Source organism: Pogona vitticeps, chromosome 3, assembly GCF_051106095.1.
Source record: "Pogona vitticeps strain Pit_001003342236 chromosome 3, PviZW2.1, whole genome shotgun sequence".
Classification (NCBI taxonomy): Eukaryota; Metazoa; Chordata; class Lepidosauria; order Squamata; family Agamidae; genus Pogona; species Pogona vitticeps.
In genome coordinates, this window is record NC_135785.1 from 166,101,095 (window position 1) to 166,124,601 (window position 23,507).

The window sequence follows — 23,507 nt, forward strand, 5'->3', positions numbered from 1 at the left end:
TTATTTGATTTTAAGCAGGACTGTGGGAGGGGGAGGGGATTCAGCCCCACCTCTGACATAGTCAGCTTCAGGCTAGAGATATTTCCTTTTTTCCCTCCACAGAAAAGTATTGCAAAATTAATCATACCCACCCCAACTGCAGTTTAAAGTGGCACTATCTTTTCTACTACCTCAGAATTCTGTCATGCTGCCGACTTATTCCCACCTCTTGCGATTGCATTATAACCCAGGCCTTACTTTAGTAAACCAAGTGCATTCAGAAACAGTGTAAAAATCCCACCTATGGAGAACTCATAGAAAAAGCAGGATAGGTAGATTTTGAAGGTCAGTGAAAGAAATGACTCTAAAGTGAGGCTGAATTTATATAATTTACATAAACTAGGCAGACATGACTGGTTTAATTCCTAGCAATACTATTTATTAGAAGGCATTTTCCTGTGAATGAACAAGAGAGGGACAGTTCATAAAGTGATGATTAAGGGGAATTTCATATTACCTGTACATGTATAATTGCAAGGTCAGAGGATCATAATATCATGGAATAATTAAGTTGGACCAACCCCCCGCTCAACACAGCAATACAAATCAAAGGATATCTGTTAGGAGGTTGTCTAAATTTCTCTAGAATGCCTTCAGTGTCGGAGCCTCTTGAGCTCACCACCTCTTGAGCTAACAGACCCTGCAAGTAGAAATGCAGATGAAATTCCCAAGAGTAGACCTGACTTCCTGTAATACTGGTTTGTCCATAGAGGGGGGGGGTGTCACCCTTTTCGATGACAAATGAAAATCCATACATGGAGCCATCCTGGTGTCAGTCCCTTTTGGGAACTTAGAAACCTAACATATAATTCCAGGAAAAGAAAACAAAGCAAAGATAAAAGTCTGGAGCATATTCATTGGCCTCTGCATTGTTGCCTTGCATTTCTAGTGGTTGCAGATCAATACAATCATGAAATAAAAATGGTATGGAAAGCAGAAGCTTTGGGAGAAAAGCCTGTCCACATTGCAGGCAAGCATCTTCCAGAAGAGAAGTGTGTGTGTGAGGGGGGGGGGGAAGCAGCCTGGAGGAGCCATTTAAGTCCCTTTCTCCTTCCTTTATCCAAATCCTCACAACTCTAGGTTAAATCCCTTTCTGAGGGAAAGAGAAGGGTGTCCAAGCAGAGACCTTGAAAACCATGGAGAAGAAGAGTCAGTTTTGTTCCCAAAACACTGGAAATGGGAGGGAGGTTGTTTGGTGTGATGCCAAAGCCACAGGTGAGTAATTATTGTGCTGTACCAGGGATATCTCATTAGCGTAGGTAAATACAAACTGGAATATAAGGGATTTGGAAAGAATGTCTGTCGTGAGAGATACCAAAGAGTAATTTGGAGGCTGTTGCTTCTGAAAATGAGTGCCAATTTTTTTTCAAAAAAAGGTTTTTTTTTTATGGTAAATATAATCAGACTGGAAAGTTGGATCAAGAAATCCTTGGTAAAGGAAAGCTATACAGAAGTATGTCCTGGGGATCATTCCCTGGGTAATTGACTACCATCAATAGCTAATAGAAAAATAGTTGCTTTTTCAGCCAAGGCAGCTCATAGTATCTGTCAGGCAAATTCCACCCCCCCACCCCCAGCATTGACAAGAAAATGTTTAAGCCTGATGCTTTGAGACTACTGTCTTGCCTTGCGATTCAAATTAACAACAGTCCAGTTACCATGTGGCTGTCACTCAAAGTCTTGCTTGGAATGTGTCCCCCCCAAGTTAGGACTTACCTGCATGTGTGAATCAGCCATCTCAGATAATTAGCTGTTTACTGACTAGGACAAACAGAACCTGCTTGTCATCTGATTTGGGCTGACTAAAAGTATTTTTTACTGGATACAATTCAAACATTTAGATGAGAGAAGAAACCTATGCACCTATGAAACACTGCAGTCCTTTGTGAGTGGTTACTAAATGTGTGACCTTGAAGAGCAATGAGATTTGAAAGTTTCATGTATGTATATAATCAACATAAGAATGTATAATTTGGGGGTGGAGAGAAAGCAAGACATTTTCAGGTCTAAAACACTGCAGCCAGAATGGTTACAGGGATCAACTCCGCTGGATGCCGATCTGTTTGATCTGTTTCTGGGCCCAATTCAAAGTCCTGGTTTTAACCTATAAGGTCCTAAATGGCTTGGGTCCAAGCTATCCCAAGGACTGTTTCTCTCTTTATGAGCCTGCCCAGGTTTTAATATAATCAGAGGAGGCCTTTCTCTTGGTCCCACCACCCTCGCAGGTGCATTTGGTGGGGAACTGGGAGAGAGCCTTCTCTGCTGCTGCTCCCAGACTCTGGAACTCCCTCCCACAGGATGCCATGTTGGCCCCAATGTTGCTGACCTTCCACAACCTTTTTCTTCAGGCAGGCTTTTCCTTAATGACACGCTGCTGAGAAGAGTTTTTTAAAATGAGATGGTTTGCATTTGGTTGCTTCTAAATCTGGTTTAGTAATGCTTTACCTAACATTCTTAATATAATTATATTATTTTTTTAATATATGAATAATTCACTGTTTTTAGCTTTAATGTTGTGCTTTAATAATGTAAACCACCTTGGGTCCTTTCTTAGAAGAAAGATGGAGTAAGAATATTTTAAATAAATAAATAAATAAATAAATAAATAAATAAATAAATAAATAAATAAATAAATAAATAAATAAATAAATAAATAAATAAATAAATGAGTTATTCCTGGCCCCCATCTACAGATAACAGTGTTTGAACAGAGCCTTTTGCAAGCAAAATATATACTGTACCACTAAGCTATAGCTTGCCTATAGTAAGGCTAATGAAGGAGAGAAATTGCCTATGAGAATATAAAAAGATGTTTAAGAATTGTTGAGAAAGTTTTTGTTTGCTTTCCCCAATTTGGTGTTTTCCAGATGTATTGGATTATAACTCTCATCATCCCCTAGACATAATGATAATTGGCCATGCTGGCTCTGACGATTATGAAGATTATAATCCAAAACATATGGAAGTTGATCAGAACACTGGCTTAGTTCATTAGATGAATAGTGAATACTACAAAAGTTTGCCACCCTCCAAATTTGGCAATTGCTGTGAGGGAGAGGGCAGGCCAGATTTTGGTCTACAGAGGGAGCAGAGGCTGTATACTGGTAAGTGTGAATATGTTCAGTATGTACTTTGTTCTGCTTTGAGGGCAGTCAATGTTTATGGCCATCAACTCTGGTCCAGCTGAATTATTTGCCTTCAACCAAGTTTCATAGCATATTTGCCTCAGGAGCAATTCTAGGGAACCAAAAAAAAAAAAAATCTTATTTGCAGCTTTTTTTTCCCATCCAGTTCAGAACTTTGTTTATATGACTGGCTCAGAAAGCCATTTTTCCTATGAGCTGTTTTAATGAAGACAACTGTCTGTTACAATTTCTAGGTGGCACAAGAGTGAAATTGACTCAATTAAGATTAGGCACAGTGTTGCAGACACAATAATACCTTATTTTTGTCTCAAAATAAAGAATTGTATAGAACTGATCTAGTTAGATTTGAACTGACTGGATAGCTTAGTGAGTTAGGCAAGTTGGGAGTTCAATTCCCCACTGTGCTTCCTGAGAGAAGACCCAGCCTGTGTAGCCATGGGAAAGCTGCACAGTCCCAGGACACCTCCAGAAGGAAATGGTAAACCACTCCTGAGTACTTTCTATCTAGAAAACCCTGAAAAGAAGCGAGCTATGAGTCAGAATTGACTTGACAGAACACATTATTATATAATTAGATCTGAGTCCTTTTACTGCAGCAGAATTAAACTGTGGATCTGGCTGCAAATGCCAGTCATATTAAGCTGGGTCCATTTCATAAAATTAAATCAAATTTCTTATCTTAATGCTATTTTTGCGGCTGCATATTTTTAAATAGCCGTATGATTTAGGAATACAGAGACTAGATATTTATTGAATTTTTACTGAAAGTCCTGAAGTTACTTTTTGTCCTTTTCAGGAGATTGAGTGATTATTGTCCTGAAAAGGACAAAAAGCTGATCCCACAGCTACAAATACTCAACAATCCCACACACTACCCCAGAACACAGTCAGAGTTCTAACTCCTGTCCTCTGAAGATGTCGGCCACAGACACTGGCGATTTTGGAAGAAAAACCTCCTTCCACAGAAGGGGGTCAACTTGAGTTTCTCATACTTAAAGGCCCTAAGCGGTGGCAGTGGAGTTTTAGCATTGTTTATGCTTATAAAACATACAACATTATTTCAAAGGCAACAAGAAAATACTGAATTTTATGAGTTATGAGTTTAAAGTATCTTCAGGCTTGGAAGTAGAGTTCCCTTGAAATCAGAGATTTCAAATGCAAAAAAATGCTGGGACTTTGTGGAAAAACTTGGCCATGATCCACCGCATCCGATTGTTCTAGAGGAGAAAGAAGAAAGGCCAAATAGGCGAGTGCAGGCAAATACCAACATTGAAAGATCTACCTCATTTTTCTACTGTGAACCCTGAGGTCCACCATGGAAACTAGGTGTGAAATGAAGGAAGAGATAAGCTTGTTTCACTTCTAGCACTGACTCTCAGTCTTCACACCCTTTTGCCCCCTCCTTGCCCCTCCACAGCTTTCTTTGTTTAAGCTTCCTAATTTACTGGAGGTGAGAGGGATTCAAATCTACCTTTTGCCTACCTCATAGCATGCGAGAGTTAACCCGTGTGGAAGAGGCTTTTACAAACCTCTTATTTGGGCAGTTTGGCATCATAGATTTCTGCACTTCCTCCATATTTTCTATTCTATTTATATTTACTCAAAAGTAAGCCCCTTCAAAATGGCTTCTCGGAATGACTGGAAAGGCAGACATGAAAGCCTCATGAGTGACTACCATGGTGTAGGTGGTTAATGTAGCCTATTTCATGTTGGGATTGAGACTTGTGCTCTGGAAGAAAAATGTCTCCAGTGGTGAAATGTATAACTTATTCTGGAACCCAAGAAAGGTGAAGGTGTTTTTGTACCCAGGGGAATGCATCTACACCCATAGATGCTGATAGTAGACTCAGTGCTATTGGCAGTAACCACAATGTTGATTGCAATACATTTCTTTCATTTGTCTAATAGCCCAAACCACTCAAAGGAAGTTTCATATATTGAACAATGTGGAAGGCAAACAGCTGTAAATGTGTTTGGAGCACAATGCAAACAGACATGTCTTCTTCTTCTTCTTCTTCTTCTTCTTCTTCTTCTTCTTCTTCTTCTTCTTCTTCTTCTTCTTCTTCTTCTTCTTCTTCTTCTTCTTCTTCTTCTTCTCATTATTATTATTATTATTATTATTATTATTATTATTATTATTATTATTATTATTATTATTATTATTATTGACTGGATGGAACACAAGGACAACACACTTTGTTGTTAGTTATGCCAATCATTACTCTTGTCCTCTGAAACTGTGAACCTCCAAACGATGATCAAGTGATAAGCATCATGGTCTTTTGGTGTTTTCAGCATCTCCACAGACCTTTTTACTTCAAGCAGATTTTAAAAAAATGCATAGTAGTTTTTCAGATTAAAAATATAAATCCTTGTGAGTACTGCACATGGGAATCAAGAGCAGGATATTAAATCTGATAGAGCATTGAAGCGTCAGTCAGTTAACTGGTCCTGTGGATCCCGACTTCACACAAAATTGGGGGACAGAGGAAACCTCTCTTTAAACTTCAATCCCATGGTATCAACTACAGGAAAGTGTCAAGTAGGAATGGTAACATAAAACTCAGTGCAATGTGGCAGATTCCCACATTGTTCTCTTGGAAAGATCTAAGTTTTGACTGTGATACAGTAGGAAGGCATTTTAGTAAAGAGCAATGTAGAATAAAAGTGGCCTTACCTGATTTTAGATGTGAGGCCTGCTTATGCAGTTCAGGTTTGTTCTCTTAGGGTGAAAAGTCCAAGCAAGCATCTCATCTTCTAATTATATGGAAACACACATGCCCCATGCTGGCTGGAGGATTCTGGAGATTGTGGTCCGAAACAATAACTCCTTCAAGCTCTGCATAAAAGTATTTCCTAGATCATGAACGGTTTAGCTTGAAAAGGTTTATCAAGAAAAAAAAAGTTCCATATGATTCTTGCCACACAAGTATGAAAAAGGTTGCAATCACTGCTCCCAGTTTTTAATGTAAACTATATTCCGATTTGACATAGAGGTTGTTTCTGTGGTGCTCCCTCCCAGTTAAGCATGTATAGGATTGTATTTCTTTGGCATCTTGTATCGACTTACCTGGGAGTAAATCTTATCGAATTCAGCAGAGCTTACTTTTAAGTTGTTGCTGTTGTTTAGTCGTTAAGTTGTGTCTGACTCTTCATGACCCCATGGATCAGAGCATGCCAGGCTCTCCTGTCTTCCACTATCTCCCGGAGTTGGGTTAAATTCATGTTGCTCGCTTCGATGACACTGTCCAACCATGTCATCCTCTGTCCTCCCCTTCTCCTCCTTTTAAGTAGGCACATCTAAGATTACACTGCTAATTTATTTGGTGTTTTCACACTGCAAGATCAGGGAACCATCTCAAATCTAAACAAATGTGCTCTGGAGGGGATCTGGCACCTTTTCCAAGGAATACTGAAGCACACATACAAGATTACTAAAAATAGATGTAGAATATACTATATTAGAGCACACTAATATTATTAGTATAGTTGACAAAAGGTGATGCCATAATAATGTATTCAAAGGACACAGGACTTTATGGCCTTTGCTAGCAAGGCTAACAGAGCTACTCTTTTGGAAATTAAGATAGATTGATTCTGTCAAACTTTTTTTTAAAATCACCCTGTCCTGCCATAAGGAATAATCCAGGTGCCCTAGCATCATGGTAGTGTCTCCTCTTTGAATTCAATGAGACAACAGAAATGAGGAATCCACTCTGTATTAGCGATTGATGGGTAGCTGCGCATCTTTCTCCAATGTGGAGCACAACAGTTTCAGCGTAAGTGTGTGGTCAGCAATATAAGACTCCCCAAGCATCCCGGGACTTACAGACAACCAGCTGTGTTTAGTTTTTAAACTGCAATCTTAAACCCTCTGAACTGAGAATTATTCCTATTGAATTTAATAGGTATCACTTCTGAGCAAATTATGTTTAGGATTGCATTCATTAGACAATGAATAAAGGAGATCTCAACCAGAGCGGGACAAGGGACACCGAACTCCTGAGATTCGGGTTCACTTACTAATATACGTACTTAGTTGACAGTTTTTACCTGCCACAATGCAGGTCCCAAAAAGTTCTGCATCCCAGAGGCCTACGGCAGTGTCCACTGAAATTCCTCGGATGCTTGGTGTAGGACTGCCACAAACACCCGACGTTATGGGGCGTTGTTGTTTATGTACGGAATAGAGTTATAGTTATATAGTTATAAGTCGGAATGGAGTTATAGCGGCCCTAGCAAGGCTTTCAAAGAAAATGAGGCATTTAAGGAGTGTTTTTCCCAGTTCCACCACCACCACTGAGTGTCCATAGCTGGGCAGGGACTGGAACCCAGGATTTCCAAGTTCCTCCGCCCATCACACTATTCACTACGCCACACAAGGTTCCGCCGATATGGGGTAGGTGGGTTTAACGCTGTAGGTGGACTCTTGGGCGTCCTGCTGTAGGAGGGCGGAAAGAAGCTGATCAGAAAACAAAGAGGCATAAATTTCATGCGCCCCATTGTTCTCAGGGATATCCTGGGACAGGAAAAGCTGTTGTTGAACAAAACCTCCCAGAATCCCCAGTGAGAATGGGCATTGGGAGCTGAAGTCCAAAAAATCGTTTTCTTAAGGTCTATGAACTTTTCAAAGGAATCATCTTCACTGCTCATGCAAATCTCTTGGTCGTCGTCACCACAAATCCCTGGTCTTGCTGACCTTCCTAGAGCCTGTAAGAGCCAGCATGAGGCTTGTTGTTGTTTAGTCGTTAAAAGTCGTGTCCAACTCTTCGTGACCCCATGGACCAGAGCAGGCCAGGCCCTCCTGTCTTCCACTGCCTCCCGGAATTGAGTCAGATTCATATTGGTCGCTTCGATGACACTGTCCAACCATCTCGTCCTCTGTCGTCCCCTTCTCCTCTTGCCTTCACACTTTCCCAACATCAGAGTCTTTTCCAAGTAACTAGCGATGGTTTCAGGATCCCGAGGCTAGCCCAACACAGTACAGCGAAAAACAAAAGCGCACGCTGCCCTTTCCTCAAGTCCGGATGGCAGGTCTTTAACATGTCCGCCGCACACTCCCCCATGGATGCAGCAACCGAATGATCTCTTTTCGATTTCACGTTTACCTTCCCTCTTCTGAATTTGAAAAACCCAGTCCTACCCGCGGTGTCTGTTGGCATAAATGGATTTTGAACATGGTTCTAGACTCACAGCGCGTATGCAAGTATGCAAGTATCCCTTCCTTTCATTGATTCATAGGAAATGAGGGGTGTCTCTTCGTCCTTTCTGTTGCAGATCACGTTATAATGTAGGGCAAAAATAGGCGGCAAATAACGCCTACCCCGGGACGCCCAGATTAGAGATAATTTATTAAAATATTTCTGCTCCGCCTTTCTTCTTAAGAAGGACCCCAGGTGGCTTATATCGAAAGAGCACTTTTGGCATCAGGTTTTATCACACACTTTTCTTTGCCAGTCCTCGAAATGATTGCAACCTGCTAAAAATGTGTCTAAACGCGTTTTTATCGGTCTGGATCAGTGAATCCTTACTTTGAGCAACGCGGGTGTTTTTAGACTGCAAGCCCCAGAAACCCCAGCCAGCTCAACTAGTTATGAAGGTTACCCAAGGTTGGCAGCCACTGGTCTAAATGAAAAGGCATCAGTATTGGTCTAAATAAGACTGTTGGGTTAAGCTTTCGGGACATAATTGTTCAAATAACCACCACTCCATGAAACTCACTGGGCGACTTCGGGCTCTTAACCTGATCGGCCTCGCAGGGATGTTACGAGGATAAATGGGCCCGCGGGGGGGGAGAACAAGAACTTTCTAGGCCGCTCCCTGTAGGAAAGGCAAGATATAAATCTGTCGACGTATTTAAAAAATCCAGCGGTTTGTCCCAGAGTAGACGCACTGAGTGAAGGGAATTTGTTAAACCCACATTAAAGTAAGCCCCCTCCCCTCGTTTCAATGGGTATACTCTGCTTGGGACTGAAAACTGGATTAAACTGGATTAAATTGAAGCCCACAACCCAAACCCACAAATCACATGAAATCAACGCCAAAAACCACAGTCGTTCAGTACTGCGACCAAATCTTACTGATGGTTCTGCAGGGAAGATTTTCATTTCATGCAATGGCATTTTCTCTCAAAGAGCCTTCCTAATTCTTCATTTTGGAACATTTCTTCGGTGTAGACGGCTTTTCTTTTTCCCAGTGGCAAGACGTTGCCCATTGGCTATCAGCAAAATGGCAGCTTCCTGGCGTTCTAAGAACCAACCAGTATTATCTGTGATGAAGGGGAGGAGAGGGAAGGCTCGCTCTCTTCCCCCCCCCTTTTCCAGTTTTTAGTTCTGCCCTCGATATTAAAAGGAAGCCTGTGAGAATACGAAATAAATGTAGCTGAACCTTACTCTTCCCTGCCCCCGTGAAAAATTAAGCACCCTAACTTAAGGGAAGGGAAACCATCCGAAATGTGACCAGAGTAAATGTATAGTCTGGCTGACCCATGAGTTAAATAGTTACGGATCGTTTTCTCAAATCATAACATTATCAAGGAGGCAAGCCTGAATTCATAGGAAAGTCTTCAAAAGTCATACCGTTGGCTTCAGTGGGTCGTGGACTGCATAGTCGCTTCACTGGGGTGGGAAGATGTGATCATTCTCTTTCCTTATCGAGCTCGTTCCTACTGTGTTACAAACGAGATCTCCGGAATGATGCCAAATCAACCAATGCAGTATCTTATTTATACGACTCTTTATTGGGTTTGGGGAGACGATGGTGGTGTATATAGCATCAACTTGAAATAAGTAAGGAATGCACCACTAAGACACAGAGCGAGAACTGTTGAATGCAAACCTTATGGAGAAAACTAGATTGTACAGAGATAAGGCTTCGAAAGAAAGAAAGAAAGAAAGAAAGAAAGAAAGAAAGAAAGAAAGAAAGAAAGAAAGAAAGAAAGAAAGAAAGAAACTTGTAAAGAGACCCAAAGTAAGAATCTAATGTATGTCATGGCTACGTAAAAACAAACAAACAAACAAAACAACAACAACAACAACAACAAAAACCGAACACATCAGCCCACTGCCAACCAAGCCTATTCTCAAGTTGCCGGAGCATTTTGGAAAACTTACAACCCAATTATTGCAAAGTGCTAAGATCACTCCTGCTAACCTCTCAACCATAGAGCACAAATATTGCCAAATTGAATTCCCGTATTACTTCTCGGAGCCAGATGACTTGTGCGAAGAGAGTGAAGGGGGAAAAATGGAGTTGACTTCCCAATTTGAATGTGTGTGTGTGTGTGTGGGGGGTTGTTCCTTCTTTCATTCCAGGGATTTGGGAAAAAGCTATTTAAGGGGGGGCGGCGGGGGGGAATAGGAAATAGGTCTCGTCTTAAAACTATTTCTTATGCCCAATTCGCGCTTGTTTCTTCTTGCTTTCTCTCTCTTTTAATGTCGCTGGTGCCCGTGTCATTGAGTAGTCGGGTGTTTAGGGTTGTTCCCCCCCCCTCCATCTGCTTTATTTATCCTTTGGACTCTACCCCTCTCCGCCCCCAACCTTTCCCACTAGATGATTATTACCTTACTGTCCTATATGCACAATTTAAAGGGAATTACCTATTACTTCAATTATTTGTTTCTTATCAACTGATGTTACACTACAAGGATTTGCATTGAAAAGACACAAAGAAGGAGCAAGCCATGGCACGTTGCCAAATAAAAGAGTAATGTTCTGGTGAATTTAGCCTAAATAATTTACTGCTATGTAAAAAGTGGAAAAGTGGAAGGTGAACCCTTTGACCAATAAATCTCTTCTGCATGTGAAGTCCTTATCTTGTCCCCTCCAATATATTCCACACTAGGAAGCCATCATCACTGGCTCTGGTTTGTTATTTGTAAACCTTGATCTTCTGCACTCGGTGTCCTAAATATGGATAATTAGCATCAGTTTATCACGCCTCTGCATATTTTCTCTTCTCTCCAAACATGCATGCTTCTATTGGCTGCCATTCTGTCACAGAAGATTATGGAGACAGATTGCAGAGAATGAATGTGCTAAACGAGATTAGGAAGGAATAGAAATAGCAACTTGGCCAATAAATTCCTCGTGAGAGCCTTATCATACAATTACACGTTGACTTGTTTCACACTCTCCCAGCCTCTTAATCCAACGCCCCCACCAAGAATAAAATTTCACTAATTTCTGAATTACTGCATATCCTCCTGACTTGTCACTGAGAATGGTTGGAAAGAAGCAACACGGTCGAAAAATAGAGCACCCAACTTCCAAACGAGAGGGGGGGAGGGGTGGGAGGGAAACTTCCTTTGTAAGAAAATAAGCAGGGGATGAAATCGTGTCTGGGAATGCGTACAAAACTGAAGGTTTTAGGCCTGTGTAAATTCCAGGTGTCACGCATTTTGCCGTGTAGGGTTGTTTGTTTGTTTTAAACAAGATTCCTCCTTTGACTTCCAAACTTTACGATATCGCTTCCTTCATCACGTTAGGACTGCAGACTCCGTATATTCAGAAAACGTTAATTTTTTTCCTTGATTAAAAATCAGCATTTAAAGTTTGGTCAAAGTGAAGCCTTTTAACCGAAGCGTAGTTTCATTATGACCAGCTTCGGGCTCTCACTCAGATCAGCCGGATTCATCCAGCCTGATTCTGTGAAGCTTTTCTGCGGAAAAACAATGTGGCTTACTCCAGAGTAGGCGCGCAAGTGTCGCCCCAGGGCTCAGTGTAACGGCTTCTTCTGGCGACTCGATCGCCTCCAACTGGGAAGTAAGTCCAACGTTAATCAACAGCTTTTCCCTCTAAGTAAACTTCTGGAAGGGTTCGGGTGTGGCTGGACTTTAAGAGTGCAGCTTGGCCACCAGTTTTGTCAAACTGTAAAGTCACCTCCCCCATATTCTCCCACTAACAAAGAATACTTTGCGTAAGTATTCCGCAGCGTCTGCGACAGCTTAAAAAACAAAGGAAAACCTGAGCTTTTCTCCTTGAAATGAATGCACTCGGGGAACAAATGAAAAGACCTCGAACTTAGCGGGACCACTTCCTGGTGACGTTAAGCAACATTTCGAGGAGTGAAACATACATCTAATTATTGCTTTATTTTTTATTTTAATTTGCAAGTTCCAAAAGTTCTAAGAGTAGTTTTTTCTGCAAAATAAAGAACTCCGAAGAGAAAGAGATAATAATACATAAAAGAAACGTTCAAGCAAGGGGTGGGACAAATAGATTTTCAGCTGTAAGGTCAAAGTTACCAAAAGTGTTATTACTTAGGAAACAATTTGGGGGAAATTGGAATTCAATGGATACCAAATATACTGATTTGCAGAAAAGCTTGCAGATTAAGCTACTCTTTGAATGATGATAAGGAGTTTTACACAAAAGTGATCAGAACAGGGGCACCTTGACCCCAAGAAAGTAGGTGGTGAAGCATACACCCCTGCCATGCCAAGCAAGATATCAGCAGATGAATCTGAACAAGCAAAATTTCAGTTTATAAAGCAAAACCTGCCACCTTGCCTATATTGGCATTGATAGCACTCTTCACAGGGCTGACCCTACAGTTATGCAAGCTGTGGAGACAGTCTCATGACGGATTTGCAGTAATAGCAAGACCTGCTGAAGGGGTGGTAGGTAGTTAGTTGTTTAATTTATTTTGATTGATGGTTGTTGTGGGTTTTTCGGGCTCTTTGGCAGTGTTCTGAAGGTTGTTCTTCCTCACGTTTCGCCAGTCTCTGCGGCCGGCATCTTCAGAGGAACAGGAGTCGGAACTCTGTTATTTTCATTGCTTCGTTACTGCCAGGAAGGTTGCAAACTACTTGTGAGATTTTATTTTTGTCTCAGGTGCCAAAATAACTTACTTTACCTCGGATATGATGCACCTCGACCTTGGGAGTGTAAGCTGGTGGGCGCCATTTGCTTTTCTGCCTCAGGCAGCAACGTGTCTTGGGCTGCTGTAATCAGCTGACATACAGTTAAGATGAATCATTGGGATTCAGATGGATGCGAACTCAAAGTTATTAAGCACAAAAGGACCTGGATCCCAAAAGCATCAGCAAATTGCAGGAAGAAATCTGAGCCATTGGCAGTGAGCCAAGAAACAGGCCTCAGTGTTTGGAAGTGGGAGTGTTGTGCCCTAGTCATGTGTTTCTCAAACATTGTTTCTCCCTGCCACAACTAACCTCATTTTCAAACTGAATGGAATTTCCAAGCCAGACAGTGCGGTGGTAGAAATACTTTTAAATTCAGAGGCCATGCCCAAGGCGAGGCAGTAGTTGGCATGCCTAAAAATTAACATGCAAAGATTCAGAATAAAAAGGGGGTTGGTGTTTGACAGTGTAAGTGCATTATGGATCTGGGTCATAAAAGAAATTGGCTATTCTTAGATTGCTTATTGCAAAACATCTATTGTAAAGCTGACTGTAATTTCCACCCTAAGAAAGGTTGAGTAGCAAGATCTCTGGCTACAAAAAAAAAGCTGTTCTTCTCACTCCGGGTTAAAAACGTAAGCATGAATATCTGAGCACTATTTGAGGTTCATAAGATTCCAGCGTGATATCAGGAGGCAAAGAAAAGGGATGGCATTCAGTTGATTCAGAAGTTACAAGTTTGGTCCAAATGGTCTGTGAAACTGACTCTGCCCTGGCTGGACATCAATGGGCAATAAAGGGAGGAGCTAGCAGAGTAGGTCCAAGCTAGAGGTTCTGGGACAACTCTACTGTGCCACCCATTTCTGAACGCTGTTAATCAAAATGGGATCTGGTGTTTCTTGCTTTACCAAAACCGTGTGATTAATAAAAGTGACACAGACTTCAGATCAGTGGTTCTTAACCTTGGGTTACTCAGGTGTTTTTGGACTGCAACTCCCAGAAGCCTTCACCACCAGCTGTGCTGGCTGGGGTTTCTGGGAGTTGCAGTTCAAAAACACCTGAGTAACCCAAGGTTAAGAACCACTGCTTCAGATTATCTACACTTAGGGTGTTAAATGCAATTTTATTCAATTTTAGTCTGTTCAGTTTTCTGTTGAGTTTCTTTGTAGAGCCTTGTCCTCGTGTAAAAAGGCTGTTTGAATCTTAAAATGACAGGTTTAGACTACCATCCCATACACTCAACTGGGAGCACACTCTACGTACCAAGAACTTAGACTTAGTTCTGAATAGAGGCGCGTTGGAATGCTCAGCAAAACAGTTTCTGTGAATGGGGTCCAATTTTTAACTAGTCGTGGGGTGTTGACGGTTTTGTTGCTGCTTTCCTTTTCTTGCCTTTCTGAAGTCCCATTCCCAAATGCTTCCTTTTGGGGAGGGCGGTCCTGTGAATTATAAGGAGGACTCCACCATATGAGGAGCATATTTCGGTTAGTTCGTTTAAAGAGCCTATTTTTCTCCCAAAGTTGTTTAGAAGTGAGGTGGGTCTTTAAAGCTATCCTCCCTTTATCAAGAACAATAAAAACCCAGCTAAAAATTTCAGAGTTTTAGATAACATTGAAAAATGGAGCCTCTGGCGCCAGGTAGGTAGGTAGGTAGGTAGGTAGGTAGGTAGGTAGGTAGGTAGGTAGGTAGGTAGGTAGGTAGGTAGGTAGGTAGGTAGGTAGACAGATAGATAGATAGATAGATAGATAGATAGATAGATAGATAGATAGATAGATAGATAGATAGATAGATAGATAGATAGATAGATAGATAGATAGATAGATAGATAGATAGATAGATAGATAGATAGATAGATAATCCACGCTACTACCCGGCCAAGCCTCCAGCGGTGTTTTGTTTTTTTTTTTTTTTAACCATTAATCTGGGAACAAACTGCTAACCCCAGTGACTGGTATTTTCGCTTTTCTTTTCTCACTTTCCTTAGTGTGGGGAAAGCAGTAAAGCTTGTGTGGACTGATTGTGAGGGGCTCTGCTGGAATTTGGCAGCGTAAAGGCTTGGAGAGGAGCCCCATGCTGACTCCTATTCAGCGGGCCAGTTCTCCGCGAGCTTTGGAAGTTTCACTCAGCCGTGCACTCAATGGCTCCACAAAGCTGATTACAAGCTTCAGCGCATTCCTGAAGGAGCCAGAAGCGACGCAGGTGCAAACGAGCCGAGGGAGCCCCCTGATTCCCGGGCACAGAATGGGACAAGCTGGGAAAGACTCGGACCACACAAATCCAGGGCTCCCCAGGCAGCGGCCAGCCTGCCTTGGGAACGGGGGGTCATTAGCCGCCTCCATTCAGCGGGGATCCCAGAAAGTGGCAGCCGCCGCACGTACCAGCAAGCACTGGGACCGCTCCCAGCAAACGGAGGCTGGAAGCCGAATGCGTGTGTGCATGTCTGTATGTATGTCGGGGGCGGGGGGGGGGAGAGACAACAACAACAAGGGGAGCGAGCAGGCAGTTCTCGGCTACAGCATCAGCTCCTCCTTTCCCCCCATACTCAGCCCAGCTGGTAGGATTGTTATGGGAAACCTCTCCCCCCCGCTTCAGTCCAACCCATGGATGGTCGGTTCGGGCTATTGGGCTTTAGCTGAACTTGGAAAAGTTCTCTTTCGGACTTTAACTCCCAGGAACCCCGCCCCGCCCCCGCAGCTCACTTGGCTGGAAACATCTGAGAACTGTAGTCCCAAAAGTAATGTTTCCAAACTCTGCTTGGTCCTGAGTCTGACTAAGCTCTTTTCGGGTGGGCAGTCTCTCCACAGGCAACTCGCTCTTTCCTTTCCTTGATCTTCCTGTGCAAGACGAAACTTGTTCTTGCACTCTCAACTTTCTGGGAAAGAAGGAAGCCTGACCAGCGGCAGAAGCCCCCGTCGGTGCGTGTGGGTGTGCGCCAGCGCCCGGGAGCCCCTAGCCTGCCATCCACTCCCTTGAAGCCACACGAGCCGTCCAATAGTTCCCCGCGAACTTCACTGGGGGGGGGGGGATAAATGCCCGGGAATTGTTCGCGGACACAAAGAGGGCCGCTCCCCGCGGGGCTTGCCCTTTCCCCCCTTCTCCCCGGGGGAGCGTGGGGGCGGACGGGAGCCCTGCAGTCGGGAGTGGTGGATGGTGGGAGGGCTTCCTCGGAGCCTCCTTGACGAGCAAAGGCAGAAAATGTGGGGGTGGGGTGGGGGATGAGGGCGAGTGGAGTCCTTTGCCTCCCTTCCCCCCTTTCAGTACCTCTCCCATGCTGCCCGCCCTTTCCTCTTCGCCGGGACAAGAGGTGTATAATTAATTAGGGCCTCCTGTTCCTGCAGTGGGGGAAGCGAAGCGTGCAAAGTGAGGGGATGCTGGGGAGTCGGGGCTTCCTGTGAACTCGTAGCAGCTCCTTTCAGGATCCTCAAATCCATCCCTCCATGCTTCACAAACGGGACTCTCCACATGTACACCCGCAGAGCTTAGGAGCCGCGCTGGAGAGGGTTTCCAGGGGCCGCGGGATCTGCCCCGGCATTTCTTCCGCAGGGCCCCTGGGCCACCTGCCCCTGCACTCCGCTGCGCTCCTCTTCCGCGGCCGCGCATTTCCATAGCCCCAAGTTTCTGCCGCCAGATATTAAAGCGATTCCCCGCCTCCCAGCCGCCGCTGCCTCCAGCCTGCCCCCCCCCCCCGAAGAAACACTCCAACTTTCCCCTCTTTCAGGCTCTCTTTTTCCTCTACCTCGCCCCACCTTCCTTGCAAATTCGGTGTGTGTGTGTGTGTGTGTGTGTGTGTGTGTGTGTGTGTGTGTGTGTGTGTGAGAGAGAGAGAGAGAGAGAGAGAGAGAGAGAGGCGCGCGCGCCCCCACAGGCACACGCGCACGCCTCTGCACCCCGCGAGCGGTTGCCTTGGCAGAAAGGTGCAGCTTTCTGATGTTCTTTTGTGTGATAACTAATTCAAGTTAATGCGATCTTTATGTAAAGCTAACAGCGGATAATTGTCTATTTTCTCGCCAACAATCTCCATCACAATCACTTATCTGGAAACCTGCGGTTGTATTAATCGTTATATATTCCCCGAGATAAGCGCCTCTCCAACGATCAGTAAACATTGAAGAGGAAATTAAACAAACCTCCGAGCCCTGCCGGTCCCTTTCCTCTCCTTAATCCCGGGCACTGGGAAAACAGGGAGCCCGCGGGCCAGCGCGGATCACCGAGGGGGCGCCGAACCCCAAGAGGGGTTCCGGTTAGTGAGGAGGGAAGTTTTGGGGCCCAATCCCGGGAGTACTGACAGCGAGTTTCTGGCGGCGGCTATTCCAAAGGAGGAAGAAAGGCGACAGCCTCCAGGCTGCCCTATTCATGGGCCTTAAACATCTGTAGGGACTTTTCCCTTATTGAATCAAAAGCGTTAGAATCGGGGAGGACGAAGGTGTGTTCTTTCCCCGCGTGGCCACCTTTCCATTTTTCCTCCAGAGCTTTCCTTCCCCTCTCCTCGGAAAGCCGAGATCCTCCAGAGCACTCGCCCGCCGCTCCCTAACCAGAGCGGGAAGTTTAACACAGGTCTGCAAGAACGCTTCGCTCCTTGGAAGGCGAGAGGCCCTCCGGAATCCCACCTTCTTCTTCAGCTGCGATCGGACCTTTCCGATGAGCGCGAAAGGAGCGCCCTGGCTGGATTTGCATCGCGAAGGCGCAAGCCTGGGAAGGCGAAATTCTTGGCTTTAAGTTCGATTTAAATCGAACGGCTGCTTCTGTGCCAAGGAAGAAAGTCGTTTTTTGAAATCAAGAGAAGAGGAATTAATATGAGTTAATTAAAATTAATCGGAAAAGACGAGCTCCTTTTTGAAATTGCTTGAAGTTTTAAGGAAACTGGCTGAAATTGCCAGAACTTTCTGACGCCAAAGGATCTCCCATCCAGCTATAACTGAGTCTCGGCTCGGTTGATACCCCAGACCTATTCATATTTACTCGGAAATCAATCCCACAGATTTCCCTTAGGCGTCCTTCCATGGAAAGCTGCAACCTTCGGCGGCTGGAGGAAGTCTTATCGAAACCAATCCAATTTTATTGCGCGCCGAAGGCGTTTGAGCACTGGGTTGCAGTCTTCCACTTTTCCACTCAGTGCAAACTTAAGAGTAGTAAGTGCTACTAAACACTTAGCGGTGCAGTCCTCTACCCAGTGCAATCTTACTCATTTTTACTCAGGAGGAAACAGCATTGAGGCCAGTGCAATTTAAGCCAGCCCACTGTACAGGATCGCAACAATACGATCCTGAGCTCTCTAATCTGAGCGAAAATAAGGGGACCTGAAATAAATATGTATAGGATTGGGTCATGAAGTTCCAAACACTCGTACGAGAATAAATCCCTCTGGAATCTCTTTGAAAACAGTGAATCTTAGTTTTGAGGGTCTCTCCCCCCCCCTCCCGCAGCATCCTCATTATATGACTTTTGCCCCCGCTCAGGGATCAACGCAGCCCGTTTAAAAGGCAACTTCTCCTAGCCGTGGATTAGGCCAAAAAAATGGATCGGGCGCTTTTATTCCCGTTGTCCCGTATTATCAAATGATTTGGGTAAAATGTACGCTGAAAAGAAACTGGAATCCCAGAGGGACGGAGGGAGAGAGGGAGAAAAGAGCTGCCGTGGGAATTTCTTCCTTGCTAGACGAGTTCTTTTAGGTGTAAAGAAATTACGGCAAATTGGAGTGAAGTTCTCCCGAGGGAAAACATCGCGGCATGGCGAAGATTCTGTCTTTCCGCGGAGAAGTCAAAACAAGCGCGTCAAACGAGGCGGCATTTCGGGGGGTCTGCGGGCGAGCGGGCGCTTGCCGGCTTCGCCACGTTTGGCGTCGGCTGCGCCGGTTGGGAAGGTTACAGGAGCCGCAGCGAAGTTTCCAGTTCCGGGGGTGGGAGGAAAGATGGAGCCTGACACGGAGGGAGGGAGGGGGGTTGGGGTGAGAGACTGCTGCCGCTCCCCTCCCCCGTCCATGCATGCCTTAAACAGCAGGACTTCTGCGCTTTCCAACACCCCACCAGATTTCTTCCTTTATGTCTCTCTGGGAATAACTGCCCCACTTAAAGTCGACAAAAGAGGGTGTTTAGCACGGAGTAACGTGTGATCGGAGTTGGCCAGAGGAGGAAGCGTCCACCTTGTACTAAGATGTAATGCACGCTTCGAGTAGCGCCCTCTTATGTAGGGCTACTATGGTGTAAGTCCAGCAACTGGGCCTCGGTCACAGACCACCCTGTCGCAGCCTGGGGTTGCCTAAGCCCAAGCCCAACACAAACGCGTAGCCCTTTTACTTGGCCGCCAGCCCCATCGATTTCTGGGGGACCGACCTCGGAGTAAGTTTCAGTTTCCCAGCCCTGGGAGTGAGACGCGGTGAATTCTTCCGCAGGAGCGGCCAAGCCCAACTGATTGGACTCGACGGGATGGTCGAGGACCCCCCAGCCAGGAGGGGGCCCTAAAAGAAAGGCCACTTATAACAGGATGCTACTGTGGTCGGTTACTTTCGAGTAAATGCGCTGAAGACACGCATTTCTTTTTTTTTTTACCGACCTTCCGTATCTTTGCCCACGAAGTAAGATGCCCCCTGGATTCCCACGACAATTGCTTGCAGATCAGCTTCCGAGGTGTGTGTGTGTGTGTGTTGTGGTTTTGGAAAAAGGCACCTCCTGTTTTAGATGACTGCCAATCATGGCTAACTAGCCAGGAACTCATCACCTGGCCCTGAGCAACCCTGGCCGATCGGGCCGGCCTTCAATCTGGGGCTTCGGGGTCGGTTGTAAGTTTTGCTGAGCCATTCTCACGTGGAATGCTTTGAACGTGTGCACTGCGCCGACCCTGTTGTGAAACGCTTTTCCAACTGAGGTGACAAATTATTTCAGCCAGAGTATTGCCCGTGGGTGGAGAGAGAGGAGGAGCATGAGAAAATCGGGCTAGCTTTAAGCCACATCCAGGAAGAGGAAGGAAGGAAGGAAGGAAGGAAGGAAGGAAGGAAAGAAAAGAAAGAAAGAAAGAAAGAAAGAAAGAAAGAAAGAAAGAAAGAAAGAAAGAAAGAAAGAAAGAAAGAAAGAAAGAAAGAAAGAAAGAAAGAAAGAAAGAAAGAAAGCTAGCTAGCTAGCGAGCTAGCCCAACAATCTCCAGCAGTTTCTAAACTCTGACAGGGCTGCTGCTGGTCCTTCTCTCTCTCTCCCTCTCCCCCCCCCCCCTCGTCTTTTCCCCTTCCCGGCTCAGCGACTTGTTCCCAGGAGTTGTGGGGCTTTGGCTTTTGCGGCATGGGCCAAGTCGCATCCGCACTTCATCTCTCACCTGAATCTTGTCATCTCTGCCATCTCGAAGTGATCGGGGAACAATGCGGGGTCCCTTGGACAGCCCAAGCTGGTCAATCAGGCAGAACAGACTATGCAAATAGGAGGGAAAGGCGAAGCTGGGGAGAACAGTGGCGCCCATTGTCTTGCGCATTTCAAAGCCAAGCCCAGCTGCAGCGGCGTTGCTGCCTCGGACCGGCGGTTGCTACACGAATGTCAGCATCGCAAAGCATCACTTGGCAGGAAGGGAGGGAGGAAAGGAGCACGACGGGGGGGGGGGGGGGAGGGGATGCGCGCGCACACACCAGCCCGGTCCAACTAAATGTGAGAGCATTGTGCCACTCACCCACCCAGAGGAAAGTATAGTCATATACCACCACCACCATCTTACAATAATTTTTGGGACATTCATTTATAATTTTTCTGCACTATTCATAAATTACTGGATTTTTAATCCACAAAAGCTTCCATTAATTGAATTTTTTAGAGGTTTAATTAAAAAGTTGCATTCTTTTATATCTGCAAGAGTTATCCAGTTACTCTTGGGACATCTTAAAAGAATCTAACACGTTTTCTTGTGTGGAAGCTTTTTGTGAACTCCAGCTCACATCCTCTGATGCAATGAGTCATGATCCACGAAAGGTTGGGCTAAAGAAAAGGTGCCGATCTCTAAGGTGTCACAGGACTCTATGTCAAAATGTCTGTTGCACTAAAATAACCAGAAACTCACGGGCCCCAGAAGCTTCTTCAGAGTTCTCCCAGTCTTTGAGACTGATCTTGTTCATAGGTAAGGTTGGGTCCCAAATTCCCACCTCTGTCTACCTGTCTCTCTCCCCCTCCACCTGTAATAACATATCCGGATGAAGCACGATGTCATGTGACCACTTACTGGGTTTGTCTGGTCTGGTTAGTTTTCAGATGGATTGTGTGTTGCACTGCACATTTGAGAGAATAACTCCAAAACACACGGCATGGAGTCCAGTGATTGGGATGAAGAAGATCCATGAAGGCAATGCTGCATTTATCTGTGATTTGCAAATGAAACAGAGTTTGGGAAAGTTTCTGTTATAGACTACAACTCCTGGAAATGCCCCCCCCCCCCAACCAGTACAGCCAGAGCAGCCTGGGGAATCCTGGGAGTCTAGAACAGTACTTTTTTTCCACAGTCTTCTCTCACTGGAGGGCTTGTACGATGCAGCAGAGAGAGTGATGGACTCAGGCACATAACAACAGGAAGCCTATAACAACCTCTCCTGGTTTAGAGCAGCCATTATCAACCTTTTTTTTTTTTTTTTTTTTGGCCATGGCCATAAACACAGTATGAAAGAAATATAGAGTGGACCAGGAATGTATAAGTTGCACAACAAACTTTACTAAATGGTGTGTGAAGAATGGTTTCCAGTTGTGGCCCCCTTCAAATGTGCCAGAATCCCCCTGGGGGGCCATATCACCCCCTCTGTTGAGAATGGCTGGTTTAGAGAAGGAAAGAGGGAGGGCAGTTCCCCCATTCCCTCCCTCCTTGCACCCTCAAAGCTGCATCCCCAGAGGGACCAAGAAAGAGTCTTGTCTCACTTGTATGAAGATCTGACTGAGAAACAAACAGAGAATCTCTCTATCTTCCCCCCCCCCCCGGCCACTGGGTATAACAGATGGAAGATACTGGGAAATGTAATTTAGAAAGTATCCATGCCAAGCTCTGCAATCAAATAGTGATCCAAAACCAAGGCTAGACGTAGTTATGAATGCAAGAGTCATTTTCTTCAACAATGGAATAAAAACAACAGAGGCTTTGCCAACTCCTTACGAAAAGTTAACACAACACAGACCTCCAGGGACTCAGGCCCACTTGCTCACGCCCATGTACTGTTTCTTCAGGTTGCACTTTACAGAAGAGAAAGGGAAGGAGTAGCAGTCCAAAGAGTGGCCAGAAGGCTCAGAAAGGAAAAAGCAATTTGTTGATCTGGGTAGTGATTGTGTGTCCTTTTACATTTTGATAGTGGTGAACAAAGGAAGGAAGGAAGGAAGGAAGGAAGGAAGGAAGGAAGGAAGGAAGGAAGGAAGGAAGGAAGGAAGGAAGGAAGGAAGGAAGGAAGGAAGGAAGGAAGGAAGGAAGGGTACAACTTTTAAAGAAACACAGGCCTCTAAAATACTGAAGATTGCAACCTAACAACTGAACCTCCCCCCCCCCCAACTTGATGCCCTCCAGATGTGCTGGATTGGAGATTATGGAAATCATACTCCAGAACATCTGAAGATTGCCCAGAAGACTGCTAGAAACATGTACCTGGGACACAATCCCTTTGATATACAGTACACAGGATCATGCTGTTTAGATACTGTTCAGAAACATTTTGCGCTTATCTTTTCTTTTTCTTCTTCTTTAGGTGGCTCTGATGATGAGTTGGATCTCAAGGACCTAGTCTTGAAACAGGCTTCTGGGCACAGCAGTGGCTCTTCCTCATCCAACACTGGGGACAAACCAACTCCAATGATCATGCCCTGCGTGTAGGCTTCCAGCGAACCTTTGTTTAGAGACTTCTTGGAGGCCAATTAGTCCATCTTGCACTATATGGATTGCTCTGAGAGGACAATTCTTGTGTTCCAGACACATTTGAGCATCAGAAATGTCTCTTGTATATAATACTAGGGCTTGTTTTCAGGGAAACAGGGTACTGTATATATATTTATTAATATATATATTTCTTGGTTGACGGAACCCTCTGTAAAAATCTGTTCATTTATTTATTTATTTATTTATTTTATTTAATTTATATGCCGCCCACACTACCCAAAGGTCTCTGGGCGAAAATTGTCTTGCCAGTCAAGGAAACCTCCTTCTTTTTGAGATTAATGTCAATCATGTAAAAGTAAAGATCTGAAAAAGTGGGCTCCAGTCCTTGAAAACATAGATCAAATAAAATATGTTAACCATTTAGATGCCACAAGATTCCTTCTTATTTGCCTCTGTTGACACACCCACACACCCCACCCTACCCCACTTTTTTGTACAATATATTTTACTTTAAAGGAGGTAGGAGAGAGAAATAATGGTAAACAAAACTAGAGAGCAAATTAAATGCAAATGGTAAAGGTAATGGTAAAGGTTCCCCTTGACAATTTTTGTCCAGTCATGTTCGACTCTAGGGGGCGGTGCACATCCC

The 23,507-nt window shown here is 44.6% G+C and overlaps 1 protein-coding gene and 1 long non-coding RNA gene across 5 annotated transcripts in view; one reads left to right on the forward strand and one right to left on the reverse strand.

Annotated features, from left to right (window-relative positions):
* LOC140705785 (uncharacterized) overlaps nt 1–23,279 on the forward strand; it is a 106,953-nt gene extending 83,674 nt beyond the window's left edge. For 3 of the 4 annotated variants that reach the window (XR_012085301.2, XR_013544079.1, XM_078391434.1), the window contains one exon: nt 22,731–23,279. Coding sequence is in view for 1 of the 4 variants with exons in the window: in XM_078391434.1 (XP_078247560.1) it covers nt 22,731–22,855 (125 nt within the window). In the remaining 3 variants the exon portion in view is untranslated. Of the gene's footprint in view, nt 1–1,119; nt 10,206–22,730 lie in introns of those variants that run through there. The other variant, XR_013544080.1, reaches the window with a different exon arrangement.
* On the reverse strand, nt 3,930–9,492 carry LOC140705445 (uncharacterized). Its single transcript, XR_012084831.2, has 3 exons — nt 9,266–9,492; nt 5,863–6,024; nt 3,930–4,402 (listed from the first exon to the last, which is right to left on the reverse strand). It is a non-coding gene; the product is annotated as an uncharacterized LOC140705445 (long non-coding RNA).
* Nucleotides 23,280–23,507: the final 228 nt, after the last annotated feature.